This window comes from Lytechinus pictus, chromosome 3, assembly GCF_037042905.1.
Source record: "Lytechinus pictus isolate F3 Inbred chromosome 3, Lp3.0, whole genome shotgun sequence".
NCBI lineage: Eukaryota > Metazoa > Echinodermata > Echinoidea > Temnopleuroida > Toxopneustidae > Lytechinus > Lytechinus pictus.
In genome coordinates this window covers 37641989-37669945 of record NC_087247.1, presented here as the reverse complement: position 1 = coordinate 37669945, position 27957 = coordinate 37641989, and the positions used below count along the sequence as shown (strand labels likewise).

Sequence of the window (27957 nt, the reverse complement as noted above, 5' to 3'; positions counted from 1 at the left end):
CTACTTCTGATTTTGTTTTCATTAGAAATCATTAAAAAAAAAAAATTCAAATCATGCACAATGGTTTGCAGTGGCACGTGAATGCTCTAATCAGACAAGAGATTAGAGTACATCAGAAAATTCCAGCCTCAACTTATCTTTCCTATCACATCAACAAGCTCAGTATTTGTGAAATCAAATACCCACATTAATACAATACTATCCTGGAATAATACCAATATCAATGGAAGTGATTTAAGCTTTGCATATTAGGATGTTTCACTATCTTTAAATCTACTATAGTTATTAGTATCTCTGAAATTTAATACAGTAAAGTATAGGATACTGTACCAAAATTGTCAATTTGATGATTTTGTAATCCTTGGTTAAACTTGTTCTGTCAATAGGGGACGCATATTCGCCTTGTATGTTTCACATAATTTCAATGAATCACTTAACAGACAATCCAATTATCCATTTTGTCATGAAAAGTACATGTTTATCACAAATTAAGTTCCTAATAATTTAAACATGTCCGAAATTATAAGAATTAGCACCATCAATGTCTAAAAGTAAACCAGCTGAAGAACAAATTTTCATAACGTAAAAAACATTCAACTCTACCATTTTGCAGGTTTTGGTAGAATCTTGTATGGTATCACTGATATCCAAAAAAGCAAGCCCCCCCCAAAAAAAAAAAATCATGACCTAGAAAGAAAAAGGGAAACAGTATTTTATGAATACAATATCAAAATCTATCCAAAATTAGATATATTTTTTATTAAAAAGGTCAAAATTTTTGCCTGATTCACATATTTATAAAACTTTTGCTCTATCAGCCATATCTGGCCCCCTCAAAATGTTGTGTTCATTATGCCACTGTATCAAATGTTACACTTTTCCCCATGATTATGACCAGGGGATGCATGTTGGCATCTAGTCATTAATTTAAGTTACAACTAAAAGTGAAACATCCACTAGAGGGATCTGTCCAATATCTGGGTTTACTACCAATTATACTTTTAGAATACACATGACCTTGCACAACAGTTTCTGAATCATCAGCTATAAATTAAATGCAATATTTACTCAATAAAATTGTAAGGCACATGATTTATATATAAACTTTCTACCTCTCACCAATATACTTCATAGCATCACTTATTTATACATAATGTTACAATATCAAGGATAAAATAACAACTCACATGTAATCACATTTAAAATGAATACAGAGAAAACCTGTAATCAAGCAACAAATTATTAAGTAGAGTACCCTGTTGCACTGAGTGTGAAGTATTCTTGATTCAAAGGCAAGTTTTCAAAAGTCTGAACTGCATCTCTCAGTAGGAATTCACAGCAGCATTCCCATTTTCCCCATTATCTTGTCTATGATGAAAACATGAGGAATGAATAGCTGCTTGCTGGATTGCTGCTCAAAAGACCCGACTCTGGCTTTTGACAAAGTGCCTTATTACAAAGCCTTGTTCGGATACATGTATGGCAAAACAAAGCTCAGCAACATTTCCATAAAGATTGATAAGACAAATGGCTTCACATAATGCTTCAACAAATTATCCAAAGTTGTGAAAATTTTGGCATCCATTTCTTTATCAAGTCATTAAAAAAAGAGTGAGATTGGTCTGTATTATTTTATTACAAAGTGAAGAACTAATTTTGCTTGGCTCTGTACTGTGGATTTGTACACAAAAATGTTGCTGAGTTTTGTTGCATACATGTAGCTTGTCGCATCATGGTCTTATAGATTATTTTGCTTAAGTCTATCCCCCCTCTCTCTCTCTCTCTCTCTCTCTCTCCCTTTTCCATAGAACTAAAACTCAATTATTATAAATCAATATTTAATTATCAAAATCCTTAAAATAAACAATTGACAAAAAGAAAGGCATCGTCAACAAGTAATAAATTATGTAAAAGTAAACAATACTGTAAAAAAATAATCATCTTAGGCTGCTATTTCGTTATCTGAGGACATCAGAGGACACACCTGCTTCTCTATTGACTTTGTGCATGGATTAAGAGTTAGCCACTCAGTGATGTAACACATTACTAATGATGTTCTTGAAGTGGCAATCTTACTGGCATGGAGATTGCAGGCAGACAAAGAATAGATCTTGCGTATCGTTATATTCCAACCATGTGATCAATCTGATCCAGATACGAGATGTCGAGGGGCAGTGAATGCTTTGATACACCGATGCACTGACAGAATGAAGGGGAAAGAGAGAATAAACAATGGTTAAGTGGTAGAGTGGAGGTCCAAGGTAATTTTAATTTCTGTTTCTTTCTAAAATATATCGCACGACAGTAAGGTAACAACTATCACTCGAGAAGAAAAGTGAGAAACTGTCTTCATGGACAAGTTTCCTTTGGAACTCATTATTTTAGAAGGTAGAGCCCTTCTAAGAAGTCATTACATTGGCAAGGGGTGACTTATGCAAGTTCAAATATGTCACTTTATCTCAATTGAGTATTTTTTGTCTTCACAACATTCAGTCTTTTCTGCTATACTGGATAGTCTTAAAACTGAATTTACAATACAGGTCCTACAGCGTACCTTTATTTCAGTTTTGCTATTTGAAGTGGGGTGAATTCATTAAGAAATTTACAGGTTACAAAATAAATCTTTATGTTTCCTTCTCAATGACAAAATTACTACTTCCCGAAAATTAGTAAACCTGGGATCTATAATCAAAGTCTCAAATCAATATTATCTAATGACAATACTCAAAATCTCTCATATTTGATGATCGGGTTTCTGTGATCTTAAAAACTCAAATAGAGAAGCCTTTAGAATCTTACCTCTGTATTATTTTGATCCTTTCCTTTATCACATGACTTGTTGAATAAACAGCTATCAGTGTTATATTGCCACCAATCCTTAGATCTATACTGGCTCTTGATAGGAAGCACATGACCTTCAGTGTTGAATATATACCTAGAAGCTGCTCGGTTGATGTAGTTATCTCTATCAAACAACTAGAGAGACAGAGAGAGCAAGTGCGATGAGATTGAGTATCATACTTTGGAAACAATACAAAGGATCACTGATCATACAATGATTTTTTCTATTTCAGATACTCTCCACAAAATAAAGAGTAATAATCATAATCACACTTGCTTATGTAATGTCGGAAAGTGGAATTTTCATTTAGGTCACTTGAGAAGAATGTGCCTAATTTGCATATTATTTTTGTACAGGTGTTTGGAATTCTCTTGATCGGCCGGATCACTAGATAGGGTTAGGATGATTGATGTATGTACACTCGAAAAATATAATTCTAGTTATTTTCTAATCCTTGTTATGTATTTTAAAGGATTTTAAGGATTTGTTTTCTCGTAATATTGAGTGAAAACAATATATATACTTATATCTTTTCATATTGGCTGTTTCGAAGTTTAACAAATCCTTAGCGGAATGATATTTTTGTGGGTGGTTCCGTGACTCCACTGCTTGTTGGCATTTTACGTTAGGTAGATTATTGCACGTCCTGGTTCTGGTGCAGGTCGGACTGCAATCGAAGCAGGCCTGGGAAAGGGCTGATGTAAGTGTCGTTTTATCTTATTTTTGCATAGAATTACAGTAAAATGTAATTAATTTGATAACTAATCGTTTCTATACTATCATGGACAAAATTTTGAGAAAAGAATTACTTGTTTTAAGATTGAATTTAGTCACTTTTACTTTCATGACTTTAGCAAAGCAAGTGTATCTCGGTCAAGTTCAAAGACGAGTTGTAACTTACAAATTATGAGGATATTTACTGGTTTACTTTTTGTGCTAGACATTGTTGGGAATAATGAATATAAGTAATACTTGATATTTGAAAGGTCAGAAATTTAGGATTACTTGTTGAATTGAAGAGAAAGTTTTAGTAGATTATTTAAAAGATAACATAGAGGGCGTTCTATAGTAAACATTGTATTTCAAGATGGCGGCGCCCATAGTAAGGTATGCTTCTAGCTGACCTCGTTATATTATATGATGTGATGATTTATGATTATGGTTCTGAACTAAGAAGTTAGATCTATGACTTCTTTGCTTACTGAGCATACACATATTGTTTGTGGACTTAAATTACTCTTTTAATTGCAGTATCAGATGAGTAAACTGTAATAGAGAATGGTTGTGTTAAGCTCAATAGACAGAAATATGCAGTTTGACTCCGTTCGATAGAGCTACTTGCTCTATCAAGTACTTGGGTCTTGATCAAAACTTTGGAATTAATGAACATAGTTTTTACTAATTGGATTATTTATTCGTGCAAAAGAAAACATTAGATATTTGTGAGTATATCATTACCAATGATTATCCACACTGAAAGTAGTAGAATTGTTTGAGAAATATAATATTTTTAAAATATTAATTCAGGGAATTCTAAGCAATTTTATCATGAGTTGGAGTTATGATTATCTTATGGTTATGATTGTTGCTTTCTTTAATTATAGCTGGTCCGACTCATTTGATCCTCATCGAGATTTTGATAATGTAGAAGCTGCTACTCCTTTGTGGTATCCTGGGTGATGTAGGTGGTGTGTAACCACCAGTAGCCTCTGACTTTGGGTAGGCATTAATTACATGGACTCTTCTATTTCTGTGTATAAATGATTCATTTTAAGTGTATGATGCATTCTTATGTCATCTGACTAAATATGAGTAATATGCTTATTACATCTACTAAATAGTTTTGAGATGATAGCTACAACGATAATATTTACAAGCTGTTTTTGAGGAATGCATGTATTTTATCATTTCAGTAAATGATAGAGATGAATACACCCCACTTTCAATATCAATATTTTGCCATGTATTCAATATCTGCAGTCTATTATGTACATTGTGTGATGCAAGTGCTAATGACATGTTTTTGAAATGGTGTTATTGATAATCTTATTTCATTTCTGTCATTGCAGGGTTGTTGTTTTGTTACTCCTTTCATTTTGTTGGTTTTGGCAAACCTCAATAAAGTCGAAGAAGCTCAGATCTGGTGTCCCGTAGCATCTGTAAAGTTTGCTCCATTACGGTCTTAATTGGCTAACTCAACCCACCCCCCGACATCTCACACTTACTCAGATGTCCCTAATCTCTATAGAGTAATGAATATTTATGCTAGCTTTTATATTAGAATAACTGTCTCTTGTTGGATGAATCATGCCCCCCCCCCTCCATGTAAAATTAGAATCAGAATCTCAACACCACAGGGTTTCCATTGTACAGTCAAATAAATTAGCAGGCACTAATTAAATTCAATGTTTCGATCATTAAAAATACAGGTATTGAGGTTTCAAAATATTTCACAAGCATTTTATATGATTTTCTCATGCACAACATTAACAGTAAACCAATTAAATCATTGATTCACAATCACAATATCATGAAACTTCATTTGGTACATAGACATGTGTAAATAAAACATGAGATTCCAAGTTGTCAGTCATGCACTGATGTATTATCAAGAGTGATATAATGTACATACCAAGTAAAGGTACTTGCATGTTTCACTAAGGAAAAAACTCTCCATTCGATCTTCTTTTGTCTTGGTGATAACATTATGAAGAGTTGCATACCCACATCTGAGAAAAGGAGCAATGGAATTGTTTTACAAAAATAATATGATCAGTACACTGCTGATATACCTCTATTGGTGCAGGAGATCTATGCAGATAATAAACTGGAAGGCCATTGTCATTCCACTATTGCTAGCTCCTCCAATCTACTGTCTGCTCAAGAGCTTTCCTGCACCACTGCTAAACTATTTAAAGGTCAAGTCCACCCAAGAAAAATTTAAATAAATAGAGAAAAGTCAAACTAGCATTACGCTGAAAAATTCATCAAAATCAGATGTAAAATAAGAAAGCTATAGCATTTTAAAGTTTTGCTTATTTTTCACATGCACAACTCAGTGACATGCAAATGTGTCAGTCAATGATGCTCATCACTTCACTAACTATTTCTTTGTTTTTTATTGTTTGAATTATTTCATTTTTTTACAGATTTGACCATAAGGACCAACTTGACCGAACCATATAGTATTAAACAATGCTAACTCCACATGTTCAGGGAGGAATTAATCGTTGTTTCACTTGACAATGAGGAGAAAATTAGAACATTTCATTTCTCATATAATAAAATAAAAAGAAATATCCTCATTTGCATACCGACCAGGATGTTTTGTGAAATCAAGCTAAACTTTAAAATGTCACAACTTTCTTATTTTACATCCAATTTGATAATATTTTCAGTGTTATGTTTGTTGGATTTTTCTCTTTTAATTAAAATCAACTTTTTGTTGGGGTGGACTTGTCCTTTAATATTACTATGGAATTAATATACTGTAAATCTTACAACAAATATTGGTCAATAACAAATAAAAAATTTCAACAGAAGCCATTTTTTATTGTGGCTTGATTTAATTGTGAATGACTTCAGCAGAACATTCTGATACTGGGGATAGATCAAGTGTAATTTCAGTTTAGCTTCATTGCTCAGTGTACAAGTGCAAAACTTTCAACTGAGCTAACACACATGCCTCTGATGGTAAATAACACTGAAATTAAACTTTGCTAAATTTCCACCATGAAGCATGACACTTACTTGGCCTTTGTGTATGTCTCAATACTATCCATTATATCGCTCCCAACAAAGAGGTAGAACGGATGGCCAGTTGCCTGAAGAATATGAGGAAAATATTTTGTTTTGTACCATTACTTTTAGTTACTATTGAGCATGAAATCATCATTGCCATTGTGAACATCATGAAAAAAAATTAAAACCACCAACTTACAAACATCAATATCATTTTCATTACAACATCACCAACACCAGGACCACAATAAACCAGTTAATTAGTAATTAAACATTCCAAATTGACGCTTGACGCCAGCAAACCCAAAACATTGATCGAGGGATTTTGTATCAAACCATAAATTTGTACGGCACTTTTATTTTCAAAAAATCAAAATCAAATAGACCATGAGTAGCTAATGTTCTTGGGCAAAAGTGCATCTGTTTTTTAATGAAAAAAAAGTTTTGCAACCCTTGCAATACATCAATTTTATATCTTACCTGATATAGAAGATATGTAGATTCTACAAGCTCTGGGCGCAGAGGGTAAAAGAGTACATTAGCATTCTTACGGGACCAATCAAACCTCTCCGGGAGGGCACTAAACTTGCGCCAGATGGCATAGTAGTAAGCATGGGTACATATAGCTTCATCCAAATCACCAGCCAGTACCTTTGAATACAATGAAGGTCAATCATAACAACAAATTATATAGAGTTTCTTAAAGTGAAATAAAAACACTACCATGAAATTATCCCAAGTATTCCAATTTTCACAAAGAATCCCTAAAAAGCTTATTAATTATTAAGCTGGTATAATTGGGATGTTGGATAATATTCCAATATGTCAAATTACTGAACCTTTTACACAGACTTTTATAGGCTTTAAAATCGTATGGGCATCAGCTACAATAGGGAGTGGGTGATTTGATGACCCAAGACTTTGTAAGAAGCATTGAAAATACCTCTAAGTAATAGAGACTTTTTGGGGGAAAGCACACTCGATGAACCAGCGAGAAATTCTTTGGCCAAGCTTGGCTTTGGGAAACTGTGAGGCCAGGAAAGTGAGATAATGAATTTACCACAAGCCAATTTTAAAGGGATGGTCCAGGCTGAAAATATTTATATCTAAATAAATAGAGTAAAATTCACTGAGCAAAATGCTGAAATTAAAGTTTATCAATATTTTGTGAAAACAGTTACATGTATATGCACATCGTCATGAATATTCATGATGATGTCATATCCCCACTTTCCTTTTTCTTATGCTATTACATGAAATCATAATTGATTCCTTTTCTCATACATGTATAAATGATGTCTCCATTATGATGAAATAAGTTGCGGCAATAAATAGCTAATGCACTTAATCAGTTGTCAATCCAATTGTTTTAGTTCTTGGTAGAAAATTTTTGAATAAACCTAATTTCATATAAAAAACTACAAAAGAACAACCGGGGATATGACATCATCAGCCCACCTAATGAGCATTCATGAAGACATGCCTAGAACTATTTCACCGGAATAATGCAAATCTTTAAAATTCAATAACTTCATTATTTGTTATCCGATTGTGATCAAATTTTCAGCATTTTGCTCTGTGAATTTTACTCTATTTATTGAGATATAAATATCCCCAGACTGGACCATCCCTTTAAGTGGTACTACATAATGTCTGCTAATCATTAATCTCTTCCATACTCTGTGTGATTGGCATCTGAATGGTTTCAATTTCCATGACTTTAAGGTCAAATTGTAAAGTTTGGTTTTATGTGCAGCCAGTGGCGGACCGTGAGCTGGAGGAGACAATGATTGGAGGGGCACTCTGTATTGTTTGTGAACAATGCTGTGCCCCTCCAATGCTTTGTCTCCTCCGGGTCACGGTCCGCCACTGTGTGCAGCAGGAGCAAATGTCATAGAATCCACAAACTCTATGAGTCACTTATATTTCAACCAGGTGAAAATGGGTAGGAAAAAATGCCCATGGGATGGTAGATTATAGATACTAATATGGATCTATGGAAACCTAGCACAAAGAAGACCCAATATTATAAAAGGAAATGAAACAGCATTCAAGTGAACTCCCAGAAGGGTCACCAAAGATCTCAAGGAAATGGCACTTTTTTAAAACTTCTGTTGCCGCCTTTTCCTCCAAAAGTAACTGGAAAAAGTTCTGTATTGATTATAAGCAAGAAAAAAATTGTGTGATAATAATTTATACATGTAGCAAACAGTAAAATCCCTCAATCTACTGTCTTTCCACAATTCAATTAATAATTGAAATAGTATTTACCTGGATTCCAGGAAACGCTGCCTGTAATGAATCAACCCAATTGTTCATAAGGTTTCCTGTGTTCATGTTCACATTCACATATAAGGGACTATCGCCAACACCAGATCTGCAGAGTTTACGTCTGTACAAGAGATACAAAACAAACAATAAAAATAAATAATCAAGTAGGTCTAAAAAACTTAAAGCATAGAGAAGTGATCTTCTGGTTGTACAGTTGTCATTCTCCAGGCGGTACATCACAAATAGGTAAAATCAACATTGGAAAGATAACGAGATAGATTCCACCTCCACTATTGCCAAATCAAGAATGTCTAACTTCTAAAAGTGTGAAATAAAGATCTCTGTAATCTTGGACTTATGACTTTGAACTGACTTTGAACCAATTCTCATTGGAACATTGTTACTCATACATACATGATTCCATTCAGTCAAGTTTGAAGTTGAACCCTAAAAAGGGTTCTTCAGTTACAGTGAGAACATAATATTTTCAGGTATGTAATGTGACCTTTCACCTCCAAAAATCGTATCAGACCACTGTTCCTCCAAAATGCAGATATAAATCAGCTGTTTAAAATTTATACCTAAGACTGTCTACATTTATTACGAGAACAAGATATTTTGATGAAAATGACCTCAATATTGACATTTGATGATCCAAACATCTAATCATATCAATGTCACTCTTACACGAGCCAAGTTTGAGGTTGAACCTAGATCTTTAGTTAATGCGATAACAAGATTTTAGGTATATAATGAACTACGTCACCTTTGATCTCATAACCCCCCAAAACTACTAAGATCAAGTATACATCCTAGGACCATGTCTGAAGCTAATCCAAAAAGTATTATCAAACGAACGAAAACGGTACAGACGACAAAAAAACATGCAGAAAATTTGCACTTAGTTTCAATATCATTCCTCAGAGTACCAGTAATAATAATGTTGCCTTCATAAATTGATTTACCAAACCTTGGGATCAATACAAGTATAAGAATTGCTATAACGGCAAAGAACAATGTGGATCACTTTGCCACATTTTCTCTGAACCCATCCTGTGCGCAAATGAGAATATGGCAGTGTGTACATCGCCATCTGGCCCTATGAAAGCAAAGCTCAAAGACACGGACAAAAGCTTGATTTTACTACAATCATGCTCATTATACAGTCAAACAGATACCAACAGAAATCAATGCGATACCAGCTAAGTCTCGATAAATGGTTCTAGTGCTGTTATCGAGAACCTCTTTATCATTAGTCTTGTCGATAATTGCTTGTTTTTTGCCATTTAGCGATATCGATAAACCTTATTCTCTTTGTCGATAATACCCGCTATTATGTAATAATACTCGCTATTATGTAGGGACATGACAGTGATTTTCCGCGATTGCGGAAAACGGACGGAATTCACGGAAAAGGCCTTTTGAAAGTGGCTTTTCAAACGGAAAATCACTGAAAACATATTTTTCCTCAAAATGCACAGAACAGCCACAATAATTACTCCAAAATCTCAACAAAATACAAATATTTACTAGCCACAAAACACAATCTCACTTTACTTTACTACGTGCACGATATCAAAATGGCGGATAGGCGAAAGACGTTGACTGCAGAACGATGTCCAAAAAGCCTAAAAATTATCAATAAACTTCATCCAACCCTAAAATAATGCTAATAACGTTAAAGGTGAGGATCATGTATGTATGCTAAATATGTTTGTTAAAAGATGTTCTGTAATTGTTTACATCTGATGAACGCAGATTTTAATGCGTTCTTGGTACAGTGGCAGATACAAATTTTGACCAACGTGAGTAGTGCGACATTATAAGTGCATACAAAATAAGTATTGATTAGGCCTATGTTCTTTTATCAATATCGGTAAGATATTTTTCGCGATATATCGACAGAGAATTTTCTTACCGATAACAGCTCTAAAGGATTCTGACAATTAAATCCAAAATTCCTAAGAATATTTATTCAATAGGAATATGAAACTTGAATAACTTACATATGCACTCTAAAATTGATGGACAGCAATAGACAATCAAAATTGGAACCATTATTGAAATTAAGTTGATCAGGGCTGTTGATCAGCCCCAAAAGCTGTGAATCCCCCCTGATAATTAGAAAGTTTTGATATCGATGACATAGTCAAAAATCTAAAGACCTTTGACCTTGATCATGTGACATGAAACACATGCTCCAAAACTGACCAAAAATCATAGTCTTATTAAATTTGTAAATGGAAGAAAACCATGATCAAACAAAAATAATACAAAAAGCAACTAGAGCCTATATATATCTCAACACTGGACTCTTTGACTAAAATCTAATTAGCATAAATTACTTTTGAGTTGAAAACGCAGCCCACTAGCATATCACCTATTCATGCCAGCCGAAAAAAGGCTGACATAAATAGATAATAAACAAGGCCAGCATAAAGGTTAGCTGGGGATATGGTATGTTGCAGAATCTTGTGTTGTTTAATGTTATGTTAATATATTGATGTGGTCACATCATCACGTAATGACGTGACTAGTCATGTATTCTGTTACATGTGTCACTGTACACTGGCCTTGCTTGCTCACTGCCTCCAGCTGATGAGCAAGCAACACCATTCTTATACCCCAGCAAATGATAGGCAAACTTTTTGACGGTTAGTGAAGATAGCATCATGCCATCGTTAAACTTCCCAAATCTCATGCATAAAAATGATGTTTGACAATAGACAATAGTGCTATCATCCAATAGGCAGAGAGGAGGTGAGAAATTTCATCATTCATTCATGAATACAAATAAGGCATCGATCACATAAATCTCTCTTCACGTCAGCTTTAAATCATAATGAGTAGTTCACAAAAGGTATTCAAATGTGAAGTCTTCAATAGACCGGTTTACTAATGTAGTCAAATTTATGGATGTTTCTTCCCTCGGGGCCTAGTAACGAGTTATCCATTAACCTGTACCTAATAATGGTATTTCAATACTTGAAATCCACTTTGCATGCATTAGTTGTTGCTATGTCATGCAAACCTCGGCAAGCTTTCCGGTTGTTAGGGGCAACCTTTATTAAACTGGTATGCATAAAATTTGAATATGTTAGTAAACCGGTCTATTGCTAAAATGCCTCTGGTTCATTGAACTTCAATGGTTGATATTCTTCCTCTACTAAAAGCAAAGAGAGAATAATGAAGGAGTGCATCACCTTCAGGAATTTGCCTAACAATTGTGGAATACCTTGATGATTGTTGAAAGGTCAGGCAATGGCCAGTTGGTTTGATAATTCCATCCACAGGTGATGCATACCTTCGAAACAACTATGAATGCATGGCTCATGACAGTTGCTAGGCGCAGGATACTACTACATTAAGGTTTGGGTAAGATATTTATAGACTAGCCATTATTCCCATTGAGCCGAATGTCCAACAAAACATGCTTTGGTTCATGGAAAATGAGTATCATACTCATTGGGGCAACACTACAGGGGCAGCGAGGGGAGGTGACAGCCCCCCAACCCCCCCCCCATAATTTTTAATGTACATGTAGTAAAAAATTAAAATTAAAAAAAAGAAAAGAAAATACTAGAAATTTGACGTGTCCAATAGGCACAGATGCCCCTGCTTTACAAGATCAAAAATTCATTCTATGATTGAATTTAACATTGTGCAGAAACCAATATGCATTTATATAATGAAAATTTAGACATTTGACCTAAAGACTCACCCTTCCCATAATAATCTCTGACAGAAGACATGACAGTCAGGTCATTTGATGAGACCTGACTGTATTTTGGTGTCATCTACCCAAACACAAAACATTTTTAAATCTGGTGAATATTTCCAATGTTATCATGCGGAAACCAGCTCGCATATTTCATGCGCTGTGACCTTTGACCCGAGGACTCCAAATTCGAACTTAATCTGTATTTTGATGTCATCTACCTACACACCAAACAAATTTTCAAATCCTTTGAATTTTTCATAAGTTATCATGCAGAAACCAACTCGCATATTTAATGAGCTGTGACCTTTGACCTGCAAACTCCGAATTTTAACTGAGCCTGTATTTTGGTGTCATCTACCTACACACCAAAAAATGTTGAAATCCGTAGAACATTTCATAAGTTATCATGCGTAAACCAACTCGCATATTTAATGAGCTGTGACCTTTGACCTGCGGACTCCGAATTCAAATTTAGCCTGTACTTTGATGTCATCTACCTACACACAATTTTTAAAATCCATTAATATTTTTCAAATTATTGCGCGGAAACCAAGTGGGGGGGAAGGATGGACAGAATGACGGACGGACAAGGGCAACGCTTAATGCCCCCTTCGGACTTTGTCTGCGAGGGCATGAAAAAGGTACCACATAGATGGGTAGTAGGTCATGTGCATGTAACTATACTGTATATTGCCCATATACATGTTATTCAATTGCAAAAATAATCATGTCATTGAGGGGGGGATTACATTAATATCAGTTGATTGACAGGCAAATGACCATTGCCTCATGACCTGAAATTACATTCATCCCTTTGCCATTACTTGATAACCATTAGGCCTGAAAGAAAATTTTATGAAATATGTCTTTACACTTTCACATTATGACATTTCAAAAATTTAATGTTGTTTAAATGTTGATATCACATGGCTAAAGTTCACTTTAAATCAAAAGATGGTCCTAAAGAAATTTTGGAAAGTGATGGTAAATATCTGCTGTAAACTTGGGACACATTTTTTTAGTCTTATTTGTTTCCAAGCAAAGTGTATCAAATTTCTGAATGAAGCAGTATTACAATTGTCAATATACCTTTATTTAATTCTTGCAAACACAGCTCAAATTGTATGCTGTTGATACTTACACCATACTGATATAATAGAAGTAACTAACCCTTTTCTCATGTACTTCTTGACATTGCTGTATAGTTCATTGAATGCATGAAGGTACTGTTGATCCCCAAACATGATGAAACTCTGAATATCAAGAAAAAAATGAACAGAAATTATATGTTTAGAAATAGAGGTCAACATGCATGATGAATGGCAGCATCTTTTTTGTTGAAAAAAAGATCCATACCTTGATCAACATAAAAACATTACATACATGTATGTACATGGAATCGCCTTTCAGTACCTAAAGATAACACATGTTAATATTGAAAAAGGGTATCCAAATATACACAAGTATGTATATATTTTTCTTACTTAAAAGGAAAAGTCGATCACCAATGCTTATCAAATATAATGCCTAGATTCATTCTGTTCATAAACCAAGTCATCACATAAAGCAATACATACAAAAAGGTCCAATCAGGAAAATGTATTGTGATGAAAAAAAAGGAATTTTATCAAATTTATATATGCCAACAAACCTCCACCAGTACCAGTAGAATGAATGTGCCTAAGCCAGTGGTTCTATTTAGGAGGAAAAAAATTTACATAGGTATACACAACGTAGAAGTATGAAACAAATAGTGGTTGCAAAAGCTCATGCCCTTACAACATATTTATCTATCACAGGAGACGCATGAGTTGAAAAAATATCTTCTTTACTTTGCTTGATACAATCTACACTTGGTATTGCAATACTAATAGCAACTTGAGAAAAATGCTCTCATTCTGACAATGCTTTGATAAAACACAGTTGGTAAAAATAAACATTTACTGCTTAGGTTACCAGCTCAATGCTTCAATTGAATCTAATTTGATTAAATTATAAGGTGATGAAATAGGCAAACATTTATATTAGATCACAGGCAGTGAGTAATGGGTTCAAACCAATCCTGTAGATTATCAGATTTATAATGGATTATTCAGGCTTTAAGAGAAAGCATTTATATCATCTCTTTACATAGATTTCTTAAATTCTTTTTTTTTCCAGTATTGTGCATAATTTTTTTCAGCAAGCCATGATAAAATCATCTTACAGGCAGCATTATATGAATCCTGGCAGGACAATTAATGTGAATCTTACCTTCAATAAGTACTCATAGAAGGAGTCTTGCCCTGCTCCTAGACCACTTTGAACTCCAACCCATTGGCCTGTCTGAATATTCATCACATTACCTATACCAGCATGAACAAAAGAATGAAGGTGGCAGTTACATGTAGAAGATAACAACCATGAGAAAATATTACAAGGTTTCCTACCAAAACAAGAAAAATTATTAAGATGGTTAACAAGCCACGGGAATTTACCGAATACATAAAACTAATAAAGATAGAATATTTCAACATCCTAAATCGTATATGACTATATATATGTCTTCCTTTCATTAATAAAACTTTACATTGATTTTAAAAAAAATTGAAATCACCGAGAATGAGCCCTTTTGTACATACAAAAACTTGTTTTCTATATCTGAAAACATGTTGAAAAATGCATAGATTTCTATTTTTGTCTCAAAATAGACTTCCCTTCATTTCCATAATAAAAGGATCATGAAATATTTAACAATGCTATTAAATCTTCTTACCAAGCAAGCCAGTATTGTTTGACTTTCTCTCAAGCAATGAAGTCATTGCCTTCCTGGCAAGGCTTTCAAAGACAGGATCCTCAACCAGGGTACTAAGGAGCCCAAACTCCAGGAGCAAGGACCCAGCTCCAGCAGTGCATGTCTCCTGGACCCCTCCTTCAGGGACACCTGTGCATAAATTCACCTGGAGAACAGGTAGATAAGCAGTTTATGACAACAATAGATTTCCTTTAGTGTCAGAAAAATGCAAACAAATCATCTTGGTTTAATCTTTTTTTCATTGGACTGTACAATACATTTCTAGGATATGAAAATTTGTTGACAAGTTTAAGGACACCTTACAACCATTAAAAGTCTAAAACTGAATAATTTCAATAAATACAGCACATTCAATCATTGAAGAATTATGGCTTAAGGAAATTTGTATTGATATTGTGTTTGAAATCATGTTTTCAAAGAAATTCTTGCTTTTAAAACTTGCCCGCCCTATATATAACATAACTTCAACAGCACTAACCCTGACAATATGAATTTGTTTTTGCAAAATGTCTGAGATTTTTAAAGTAAAACAAGTGGAATGCCTCTGGCGGTCTCACCTGCATCACGCGATTCAATTTAGCAGCAGTGCTGACTTTGAAAACTACTAAAAAATAATTATTCACAAAAAACACCATTCATATAATGATACAATACTACGTTCATTTATATTTGACCTTGATCATGTGACCTAAAACTTGTCAGTGATACTTGATTACCCCTATATCCACATTTTAATTATACACTATCTATAGACTTTGAAAGTTATAACAGCAATCTAATAATTACCTCTAAAATGGCCAAATATCAATGACCTTAAATGACCTTTGACTTTCGTCATGTGACCTGAAACTCGCACAAGATGTTCAGTGATACTTGATGACTCTTATGTCCAAGTTTTATGAACTAGACCAAAATACTTACAGAGTTATGATGGTAATTCAACAAATACCCCCAGCATGGCCAAAGTCCATTGACCTTTGACCTTGGTCATGTGACCTGAAACTCGCACAAGAAGATGTTCAGTAATACTTGATTAACCTTATCTTCAAGTTTCATGTACAAGTCCATATATTTTCTAAGTTATAATGACATTTCAAAAACTTAACCTTAGGTTAAGATTTTGATGTTGATTCCCCCAAACATGGTCTAAGTTCATTGACCCTAAATGACCTTTGACCTTAGTCATGTGACCTGAAACTAAGGCAGGATATTCAGTAATACTTGATTAACCTCATGGCCAAGTTTCATGAACTAGATCCATATACTTACTAAGTTATGCTGTCATTTAAAAAACTTAACCTTTGGTTAAGATTTGGTGTTGACGCCGCCGCCGCCGTCGGAAAAGCGGCGCCTATAGTCTCATTCTGCTTCGCAGGTGAGACAAAAACATGAAACTTCATGACTACTTTTATGACTTTATGAAAAGTCAGTCACATATCGATATAGGCTAAATAAACACCCCAAAAATTCTTTTAGAGAAAGGGTCTAAATAAAATTATTGTAAATATTTGACTCACTCTTGGATGGGGAAGCCCTGTTGTAGAGTTTTCAAAAGCTGGAAGAAGTCTTGTGGCAAGATCATGTGCGAGATGAAGTAGGTTGTCATCATAGTCTGGAGGCGCTAGATCCCCTAATGGTTTGTTAGGATCTAATATAAGCAGGTGGGCTGATAATAATCCTCCAATTATTCTAAATGAATAAAAGACAATTTTAATCTGGTGACAAAAGAAAGGCTTCCATTCATAAAGACAAAAATAGACATAAACATAACCAATAGCATAAAGTCCTACGAAGGACATCCACAATTATAATAAAAACAAATTAGTTTTTAAATAGTGCTTCGATTCTAGAACTTTTGAAAATACTAAACTTTTTTATTTTCTTAATTCTCACAACTGCCTGCTCCAGATCAATACCTACAGTATATCACCACTTTTACATTACTTTAATAAACCTGTCTAAAGTAGTCCCACATACTTCACTCAAAGTGAAGTTGTTCAGCATAAACTAAGAGATATCATAAGATACGCTGAACAATGATGGAACAAAAATGTGGTTGGCAGAGGGCTTTCTTTATTTCCAATTGGTCTAATGCCAATTCATCTAATTACCAACTCGTCTACTATCATTTGGTCTATCATCAATTCGTCCACAATCCATCATGGTCTAATTTCCATTTCATCCACTCACCATTTTGTCTAATAACCAGTTGGTCCAACAGCCATTTAGTTCTTAAACCATTTGGTCTAATTGGATAAGTGTTAATTGGGCGAAATGAATGAAAGGAAATTGGTATTAGACCAACTGGTTATTAGACAAAATGGTCATAGACGAACTGGAGACTAGACAAAGTGATTAGTGGACCAGATGTTTGTTACACAAAAACAGAATGACATTAGTCTAAATGAAGGTAGACCATGTGATGAGTGGATGAGTTAATGGTGATGAAAGCAATAATAATGAAAAATATGATGATGAGAAAGAAAATGGCAATATTGATGATGATGACTGATGATGATGATGACGTTGATGATAATGATGACGATGGTGGTGATGACGATGATGGTGGTGATGCTGATATTGGTGATGATGAGACTGATTATGATGTTAACTGATGAAAATGATAACAAATTATGACACCTAGATAGATCATTGTCATTTGATTGGTTGTTTGTCATCAATCATTCAGCCCATTTTACAATGGCGTCATCATTTGTATGATTTTGGATCCATTCATTTTGCAATTTTGGATCCATACAATTTTATCCACTGCACGTTCGCCAAAACCACCGTTGCCACACGGAAAAACACAGTGTGCATGTTGCAGGTATGCTGCAATCAACAGACCACACTCACACTGATGGCACATTTACATTCAAATTTTTCTATTTTCAGGTGTCATATAAAACAAACAATACATGCATGTTTCATTTGTGCAATAGACAGAATACTTCATTTGGTGAAAGATGATACTGTATGAATGATCCATTCAACTCGGCTATGCCGAGTTGAATGGATCATTTCTTCTTTAACTTCATGAAGTATTCTGTCAATTGCACTCATAAACATTCATTATTTGTATATCATGTGTCAAGTAAAAGAAAATATAGTAAACTACTATAACAAGAAAATTTTGGGGAAAAAGATTTTGAATAGACACATCGATGGAGATTTAACTCATTTCATCTTCATTAGAGGAATTACTGCAATTTCAATCTAAAAAGCTGAAACTTCCTTAACTAACATACCTTATTGTTGATTCAAATACTTGGACGGTGGAATTTTTTTCAAATGAAACTGTATCTGAAACAAGCTGCACAGCTTTCTGGAATTCACTAGCATTCCCAATTATCTACAAGAAAAAAACAAAAAACAGATGTCAGTTTAAATGATTAATGACATGTAAATATATAAAGGTTAAGACATTTAGAGAAAAAAAATTCACTCCATTACTGTCATTAAGTGACCTTCTAGAAATCGATGGATCTCTCTCCCAACACTGAAAAAAGACATAAAATAAAACAATTAAAAAATCAAATGCAAGTGATGTGTTTAACCATCATTCCAGAATGTACAAATAAAAAAAACAATCAAATCTAAAGGATCAAGTCTGCTGTATTACATATATTCAGTGGTTTGTGGGAAGGGCTTGTTTTTATAGAACTTTTGATTCAAATCTACATGTGGGGCTCTTTACAATGAATACAGAATCAAATATCTTTTAATTTGTCTCACCAAATAAACAAAAAAGATATATGTATGTCATTTTAACATTATTTTGCATTTTGATGTGTTGTCGTTCTTTCTTAGAGTTTTGGACCATCTGGTAAAAAGGTGAAAGGTTAAAACTGTCTCAACAACAAAAAATAACACATTACTGTTTGCATAGAACCTGTCTACATGTAGTAATTGTGAAGTATCATTATACTTACTGCAAGAGTATCTAAGCTGTCTATTAATGTCAATGAATAGTCTCCAAGAACATCATTAATATTTAGATTACCCCTGTAAATAAAACAAAAATTATATAAGAAACAGAAAAAGGAATAAAATGTGAAATCAAAAATACCGTAGTCAAATGTTAGCACTAGTTAAGAAAACAAAGTAGAAGATAATAAAAAACAAATATATAAATCAAATTAATCAGTAAACACTCACCCTATACCCTAACATCTTACACATGTACATGTATATAGATCTCTTCCCCAAATTTTTGCTTTTTCATTCAAGGATTTTTTTTTATCAATGACATAAACTGCATGGTGGCTAGGGAAATTTAAGGGGAAATAGAGTTGTAAAAATATGCTGATGCATTATCCCAGATTTTTTTCAAGATGATTGAGATGCATGTAGTCACAATGAGAGTATTTGCACAATGGAAGAAAGCAAGCTCATTTTAACTGGAAATTAACTGTTGACAGAGTAAGAAAATCAAAGTCAAAATATCTTTATTTAACTTACAACTATACATCTAGATCTAATCTCTGAATTTTACTCATAACTGGGCTGTTCTTCCAAATTTCATAAACTGTTACAATTTATAATTAATTCCATAATTTCGAGACACGGCTAAAAAAAGCCAGCTTGTAAAGCCCCCATCACACTTATTCGGAATCAGCAGGAATCAAGCAGAAGCTGGAAAGAAAAAATATTCAAAAAATCTAGAAATTTTTTGGAGGAACTTATGAATTCACCAAACTGGAGTTGAAATTCAGTAAATTGACCAGGTGTATCATCATACACTAGTCAAAATGAACCGCAATGGAGTCAGATTGACAATTCGTGCTACATGTATGTTCTTGGACATTCTAAATATCCTGACTGCATTCTGAGTGCATTCGAAATATTTTTGTCATTTCTTTTGGCCGTCCCGAAGGTTTTGGTCATGTTCAAAACATTCGAGGGATATTTTCGAATTTAAATGACCAACTGGTGGTCAAACAATAGTCCTTTCATTCAGGCCAATTCTGCTTGATTCGGAATAAGTGTGATGGGGGCTTAAATAGGCCTACATATTGCTAGCTCCTTTCTTCAGTTTAGGAGTGAGATACTGTAGGATGGTTATTTTATTTATTTCCTTTGACTTGTGTTTTCTTCAGCTGTTTTACATTTCTGTTCCATCTAGACTTGAGGTCATTTGCATTTCTTTTCAGCACTGCCCTTGCAGTCTGAATTTAGGATATGAGTTTAATGATATTCAGTTGCCATTCATTCATTCTACTCTGAATCCCTTTCCTCTCACTGTCTCTTGTCATCTTCATTCCTTTTCTATTCAGGTGTTCCACTCATTCCATTCCTCACCTGACTCCTTAGTTTCTATTTCCATTATTACATAATCAACCAGACATCTTTGTCATCTACATCTCCTTATTGGTTTAACTTATGAATTGGGGTCTCATATTTTAGTTCGATTATTCCATTATCTTTAGTTTGATTGGTTGTTATTGCTAATCTAAATAAATTATGTAAATTGTATATCATTCTGAGTTTTACTGAGGCAAAGTAGCCCAGAGATTAAAACAGTGCACTGCCAGACTTCTTCGGGTTCTGTTCAATTCATTTTGCGTCTCTACTTCAGTTTCACTTATTTTCCCCTTTGGTTTGATGATTGATTGATTTGAGCTAAAACTTAGAACTTAGAATTTTCTACCCCTGAACTTATAATTTGTCAACCTTACAATAGGTACGGTGTACATGCAAACTAATGCCAAATGAAACAAAGACTGAAATTTACATGTGGTAGAAAAAGGCCCCTAAGAAAATTTGATCAAAATAACTAATTTTTTACCTTCAATTTTACTGATGACTACACACCATAAAGGGGTAGTAGTCTTGATCATGTCTGATTTCATGATCATGAAGGATAAAGTGACCATGCAGTTGGATACAAATGATAAATGTTTATGTGCACAATGGACAGAATACTTCATGAAATGATCCTTTCAACTTGAACGGATCATTCATTTTATCTTTCACCAAATAAAGTATTCTGTCCTTTTGCACGAACAAAAAACATTCATTATTTGGTTTATGATACCCAACTATAGATCCTTGTCATTGGACATTTGTGACCTTTGATGCTAAATATGCTCATTACGGGTACATACAACACGCGCCCTGCAAACACTTGTGTATTTACTTGTGGTATCTGGGGTCTCAGTGTGCGCTAACCCAGAGAGCAATGACCCGTTTCGCAGGCCGGAGCCAAGAAGGTAACCATAGGCTGCCACAGGTAACAAATACAAACATGGGTACCTTTGGGTACGCGTCTGGTAGCGCTATGAGGGCGGCAACATCATAAGCGGTGCTAGATAAAAAATTTGTGCATTTGCCAATAAATATGAATCTCACCTCGATGCTAAATATCCCGCGCGCTAGACCAGGTGAAGCAAAATAGACTCGGCCAAATTCGCGCATGCGCCCTTGGTATATCGATAGGCCAGTTTTTATTGCAATTTTGAAAGCGAGTGAATGAACGCGGTCTTTTTTCCCCTTTTTTAAAGGTCTGGCTACTGCCTCAATGTCAGGATTCTGCTGTCCGTTAAAATAATAGACCTTCATCCATAGGTGGGTGCATGATTTTATTTTTTTGGGGGGTGCTTTTAGTTTTGGTACCCCAACCTCGAAGGTAGATATATACCCATGTAGTATTTGTTACCTGAGCTGTGGTAGCCTATGGTTCCCTTCTGGGCTTGCTTCGTGGGCCGGAGCTCTCTGGGTTAAGTGTGCGCATGCAAAAATATAGACAAAATCATATGGATCCAACAGGCAAAATTGCTTGATGAATGGATCTAAAATTGCAGGATGATGTCATTGTAAAATGGGCTGAAACTGTTCAATATCAAACAACCAATCAAATGACAAGCAGACAATGATCTAGAATCTATCGAACGTTGGGCGTCATATAATTCATCCTGTTGGTATGGTGAGACTACCACATATCGACCACCTCTTTTGAAACCGACCACCTTGCGCACGATAAAATCATTGCGTATTACAAACGATACGCGCGGGAGAGTAGGCGCAGTGTCCATAGAAACGGTAAGAATCGATTTTACAAGAAAAAAAGAAGCAACAAAAAGTAAAAATTGAGTAGAATTAATCAAAATTGTATTGACCAGACCCAAACCCTGCTGAAAAACCAAGAAATCCGATAGGAAACGGCTTTAGAACAAATATCCGTCGTCAATCGTCGAATCATGTGCCGGAGCTTGCAGTGGAAGTAGTGAGACGATAATTTAGCATGTTGACATCATAGAACTGATTTTGAAGAGTAAAAATATTTCACCACCGCGACAAGAATCGGCCGTAAACTTAGCGTAACGCGGGTGGTCGGTTTCAAGACGGGTGCGAATGAGCAAATGTAAAATCGTCGTATTCGTTGTTCGTCGATATATACGCGGATTGAATCGGAGTCGCCGAGCGAAACATGGGAATCTGATCTGCTCAATTTTCTGCACAAATGAGACGAAAACTGGGTAAAATTGATGAATATTTTCGCAGATACGATGCTTAGAAGATTTAGGTGGTCGATAAGGGGTAGTTCCAACCATACAAAATGCAGTTGTTCCCACCTTTGCTTAAAGGACAAGTCCACCCCAACAAAAACTTGATTTGAATAAAAAGAGAAAAATTCAACAAGTACCGTATGGGTACTAGTATTCAACCCGGCATAATTCAAAGATTTTGACATATTCCCCAAAATATTTAGAAATAGGGAATTTATCTTAATTTCATACCTTTGTTATGTACAGGGTAATCTGTTGTCGGTATTTTCTTTATCAATCTGTCGACTGTATGCGCGGAGGATCGAATTATGCGGCGATGGCCTTTTGCACTGAATGGTACTAGTATTCAACCTAGTGAGGATTGATAGCAAATCTCAAAAGGGTTTAGATTGCTAAATTAGATCTAGATCTATGTAAGTCTCTGGCTTTGATTAATTCCCTGTTTGGTCTCATCTCAAATGGTCTAGTCCATAGTCGGTTGGGACAAGGGCAGATTGAGAGACAGGGCCATCTTTCATCGCTAGGTTGAATACTAGTGCCGACGGGTTGAATACTAGTACTAAAATCCGTCGCCGTATAATTCGATCGCCCGCGCAAGCAGTCAACTGGTTGAAGAAAAAAATAACGGAAAAAGAATAACCAGCATTTGCTCTTGGAAATAAGACGGGTCTGAAATTCAGGTAAATTCTATATTTCTATATATTTGAGGAAACTCTCCAAACGGGTTGAATACTAGTACCCTTACGGTATAACACTGAAAATTTAATCAAAATCGGATGTAAAATAAGAAAATTATGACATTTTAAAGTTTCGCTTCATTTCACAAAACAGTTATATGCACATCTCGGTCGGTATGCAAATGAGGGAACTGATGACGTCACTCACTCACTATTTCTTTTGTATTTTATTATATGAAATATGAAATATTTTTATTTTCTCGTCATTGTCATGTGAAATGAAGTTTCATTCCTCCCTGAACACGGGGAATTCCATTATTTTAACATTTTGTGCTTCAGGCAAGGAGGTCCTAATCATCAAATTCGTAAAAATTGACATATTGTATAATAAAAACAATAAAAAACAAAAGAAATAGTGAGTGAGTGACATCATCGACTCTCTCATTTGGATGTAACTGGCTCGTTCATATAACTATTTTGTTAAAAATAAGCGAAACTTTGAAATGTCATAACTTTCTTATTTTACATCCGATTTTGATGAAATTTTCAGCATTGTGCTTGTCTGATTTTTCTCTATTGATACAAATCAACATTTTTCTGAGGTGGACTTGACCTTTAAGTTTAATACCGTCTGAATTCAGACTAAGTTATATGTTTTCTTCTGAGCTTTTGCCCAACATCAATAACAACAGACGGGACCGAGCACAAATACTCACGGATTTTCTCGATCTGGGCCCCGACCGGTACAATGTATAGGATCTAATTCATCTAAAGGAAATGCATATTTCATATAATTATCGTAGCCAAATTGAAACATTCGTTTAACGTCCTCAATTCGTCGCAATCTTTCTGATTCAGGAAAATGGTAATATTTATGGTCGTGCCATATTGACATTCGCTTTCGCACAAATAACGAGTTCGAAAACCACGACGAAACATAACTCTGTCCTTGCGAAGTAAACACGACCAAAATGTACAAAAACCATCCAAGAAACGAACAAAAACTGAAAAATGTCATAGCTACATTGGGCTGGACCATTGTCAGCACTTCATGGCTCCTGATGTTAATATTTTTGCCTTTTCCTTGGTTATTCTCAGAGAAATGCCAAGTGTCACGGAACTACTGGATTGTTGTGATTACGTCACAAATAGTAGGAGGTATCATGTTTAGTCTGTAATTACAGACTTTGGTAAAGTGATGTTGATTGAGTTGATTTTTTTTTGTCCAGTGTAGAAGAAAAAAGTCACAGAAACTTTTGTCTCACTATTTATGTTAAAATGCATGTTCTGTCAGTGTGGCCAGAATCATCGAAAAACCCAGGAGGTAGGATGTTTTTACAGATGATTGAATTGCATGACTACATCTTAAAAATCAAAAATACAATCAATCACTAAACTTTGTGTCACGGGACCATGATTATCTGGAAGAGTATCCATTTCCGCAGTGGCGTTATGAGCCAACAATTTGGAGAGGGCAAGATATGGCTAATCAGGCAAAATTCATTAACAAAAGTTGCGAGTGAACAAAGCAAGCGAACAAAAATTTCGACATTTTTTATTTAGAAATTCAATTTTGTGATAGATTCTAACATTATATTAAGAAAATAATACCATATTTCACCCTTCTCTCTTTCCTTAACTCTCCTTATCTCTTTGTTTTCAATTTTTGGGGCAAGTACCCTGCAAATTTTTCATGACCAAGAAAAAAAGCCCCAAGACCCCCCCCCCCCCCCCCTTGTGTATGCTACTGCATTTCCAGGATCAACTTCAGCTGAATCGTGGTCATTAATTTAGAAAATGTTCTGTTTTTCAGTACACTGGTGGAATGGGGCCTAAAGCAACAATGGTTGATGACAATGCCTATCATAGTTAAGCTTTTTTTTTAGTCTTGGGTTATTAAACAGTGAATTTTAAACAGCAAAAATAGATAATGTACAATCAATACAATAAAATACAAAAGAAATGCAGTGAGTGAGTAAGTGTAATCATCACTGACTCTCTCATTCGCTTAATGTGCGTGTAAATGTTTTATGAAAAACCAGCGTCGTGCTTAGTTGATTTTTCTCTTTTCATTCAAATCCACTTTTGTTGGGGTGGGGACTCGCCTTTAAAATAGCAAACCTTAAAGAAATTGGCAAGCATTCTTTCTCGCACCTTTTTAGAATTAAATTTTGCAACTATCCTTGGTGACGGGATCTCAGGGGAAAGGGTGAAAGGACAGACGATATTGTATGTGTATTCTAAAATGAAATTGAACATCGCCCCCTTACGTCAGAATCGATTCTAAGAATCTGGTTCGGCACAAATCATTGAAATATTTACATCATCTCGATTTCATTTCCATGTACGAAGAAACATCATACAATAGTGGCGTACGGGGCTAAAAAAGAAATTCACGACCAAGAAGGAAAAGAAGAGGAAAGAGAGAAGGGTAAAATATGATATTATTTTCTAAATATTATGTCAAACTCTATCACTAAATTGGATTTTTGTATAGTAAAAATGTCCAAATTTCTGATCACTCTCTTCGCTCGCTTGTAACTTTTTAAGTATTTTTACGTAATATACGCCATATCCCGCCCCCTCGAAATTGTTGGCTCATTACGCCATTGCATTTGAAGTTGTGGTAATGATGATGATATAGCAATGATGTTTATATCGACGCCAATTCCAATACACACCAATTTAAATTGATATGCAAATACAAAGAAAAAGTGACCATTTGGGTAAATTATCAGCATCGCAAGCGAATAATATGCTGCAGAAGTTGGCTAATAAAAAGAAATAAATAAACTTCCATTGATTCTTTCTCCCGATGTCTCCTTAAAATGCCTCCTATTCCTAAATGTATATAAGAAGACTAAAATGAATAGCAGTGTCTAATCTAGGGAAGTGGTCCGGTCCCTTCCCTTGGAAAACACGGACCGCCAATTATAAAATGCACTGGACCCCGGTACAATCAACGGTGATAATTACTTCTTTTTTCCTGTGAGATTTTCAACATGTTCAGGGGTACTCCATACTGGAAGTTAGGTGATTTTTTAACAGAGGAAGATCGTGTAAACAAAAAAAATGAAAAATTTATTAAACTTGGACAAGGAAAAGCAAAGTTATGACAATTCAAAGCTTTGAAACAGGTTATTCGTTTGCAGTTTATTATATTTGATGTTAATTCAAATGTTGTGCTCCAAGAATGCAACAATTGGATTGAATACTGACTTTATTAGATAATCATTGTCTTAGCTAGATTTGTTGCACGAGATACATATTTTACACACAATTTATATTTGAAAATAAAGGAAATTATTTGATTTAATGTAATATCTTTTTAAAACAAAGGGAAAGTGGGGACATGAAATCATCGAAACGTTTATAGCATATTCATAACGTCATGTAAATAACCAGTTCCCCAGAATTTTGACAAAATCCATAATTTCTTTCTATATTTTTATTTGATTCTTTTTTTTTTGTGGATGTCATTAAGCTTCAATCATTTTGTAATGGGCATATTATATCGATTATAATTATGTAGACCACGCCATAAAATAATGAACATGTATAATGACTTTAAAGAAAAACGAAATTGAGAGGACTGTAAACGATTTCCATTATTTTGATTATTTACAAACACAGTTGAAAACTGTACGTCTTATGTTGTTTGGTGACCTTGTGTAGTATTTCTTAATTTTATGTTAGGGAAATTTCCAGCTTTCCCATCATTATTTTTTATCAGACTCGAATCTAAAATTAGATTAAACGCCATTGATAATCTTAAAAATTTTGCTTTAGTTATCAATATTACATTAAAAGAATCATCATCAACTGTTTTATATTTTCATTTTTGTTTATTATTATTCAGCTGTTATATAAACATATATATATATATATATATATATATATAGGCGAAAAAATTACAAGACGATTTGACGTTGCTTGGAAGACCACAATTTAATCAAGCTTTCGGCCTTAGGCCTTCTTCATGGGTTCTATAAATAAAAGCGAACGTAAAATCGTCTTGTAATTTTTTCGCCTAAGTATTTGGTACAAGACACAGTAGTCATGTTAAAGAGTGGATGCCTGTTTACATTTATATATATATATATATATATATATATATATATATATATATATATATATTATATATATTTATATGATTATATAACAACTGAAAGGGGTATATAGGCACGAGTAAGATGGGGACAAAATTCTTTTTTTTTTAAATTTGTAATGGGTAAGTTTAAAAGAACCATAATAAAGGTCAATTGGTCAGTATTATAATAAAGTAAAAAAAATGGATATCTATATCTGTGAAACTAAGTTGAATAAACACAGTTAAGGGATGGTATACGAAAAGAGGCAAACAGCCCTTGTCTACCATTTTCTCAAGAAAAATGGCACTGATG

At 34.4% G+C, this 27957-nt stretch overlaps 1 protein-coding gene and 1 long non-coding RNA gene across 2 annotated transcripts; one reads left to right on the top strand and one right to left on the bottom strand.

Moving 5' to 3' along the window:
* Positions 1-36: 36 nt before the first annotated feature.
* On the bottom strand, positions 37-24727 carry LOC129257310 (ER degradation-enhancing alpha-mannosidase-like protein 1). Its single transcript, XM_054895604.2, has 13 exons — positions 24271-24727; positions 19302-19374; positions 18618-18721; positions 16887-17058; positions 15331-15514; positions 14829-14920; positions 13746-13828; positions 8855-8975; positions 7064-7234; positions 6593-6666; positions 5475-5571; positions 2800-2976; positions 37-2199 (listed from the first exon to the last, which is right to left on the bottom strand). Exons 1-13 carry the CDS (start codon positions 24591-24593, stop codon positions 2122-2124), a joined length of 1749 nt encoding a protein of 582 aa, XP_054751579.1. The 5' UTR covers positions 24594-24727; the 3' UTR covers positions 37-2121.
* Positions 4391-4979, top strand: LOC135153749 (uncharacterized). Its single transcript, XR_010293252.1, has 2 exons — positions 4391-4561; positions 4912-4979. It is a non-coding gene; the product is annotated as an uncharacterized LOC135153749 (long non-coding RNA).
* Positions 24728-27957: the final 3230 nt, after the last annotated feature.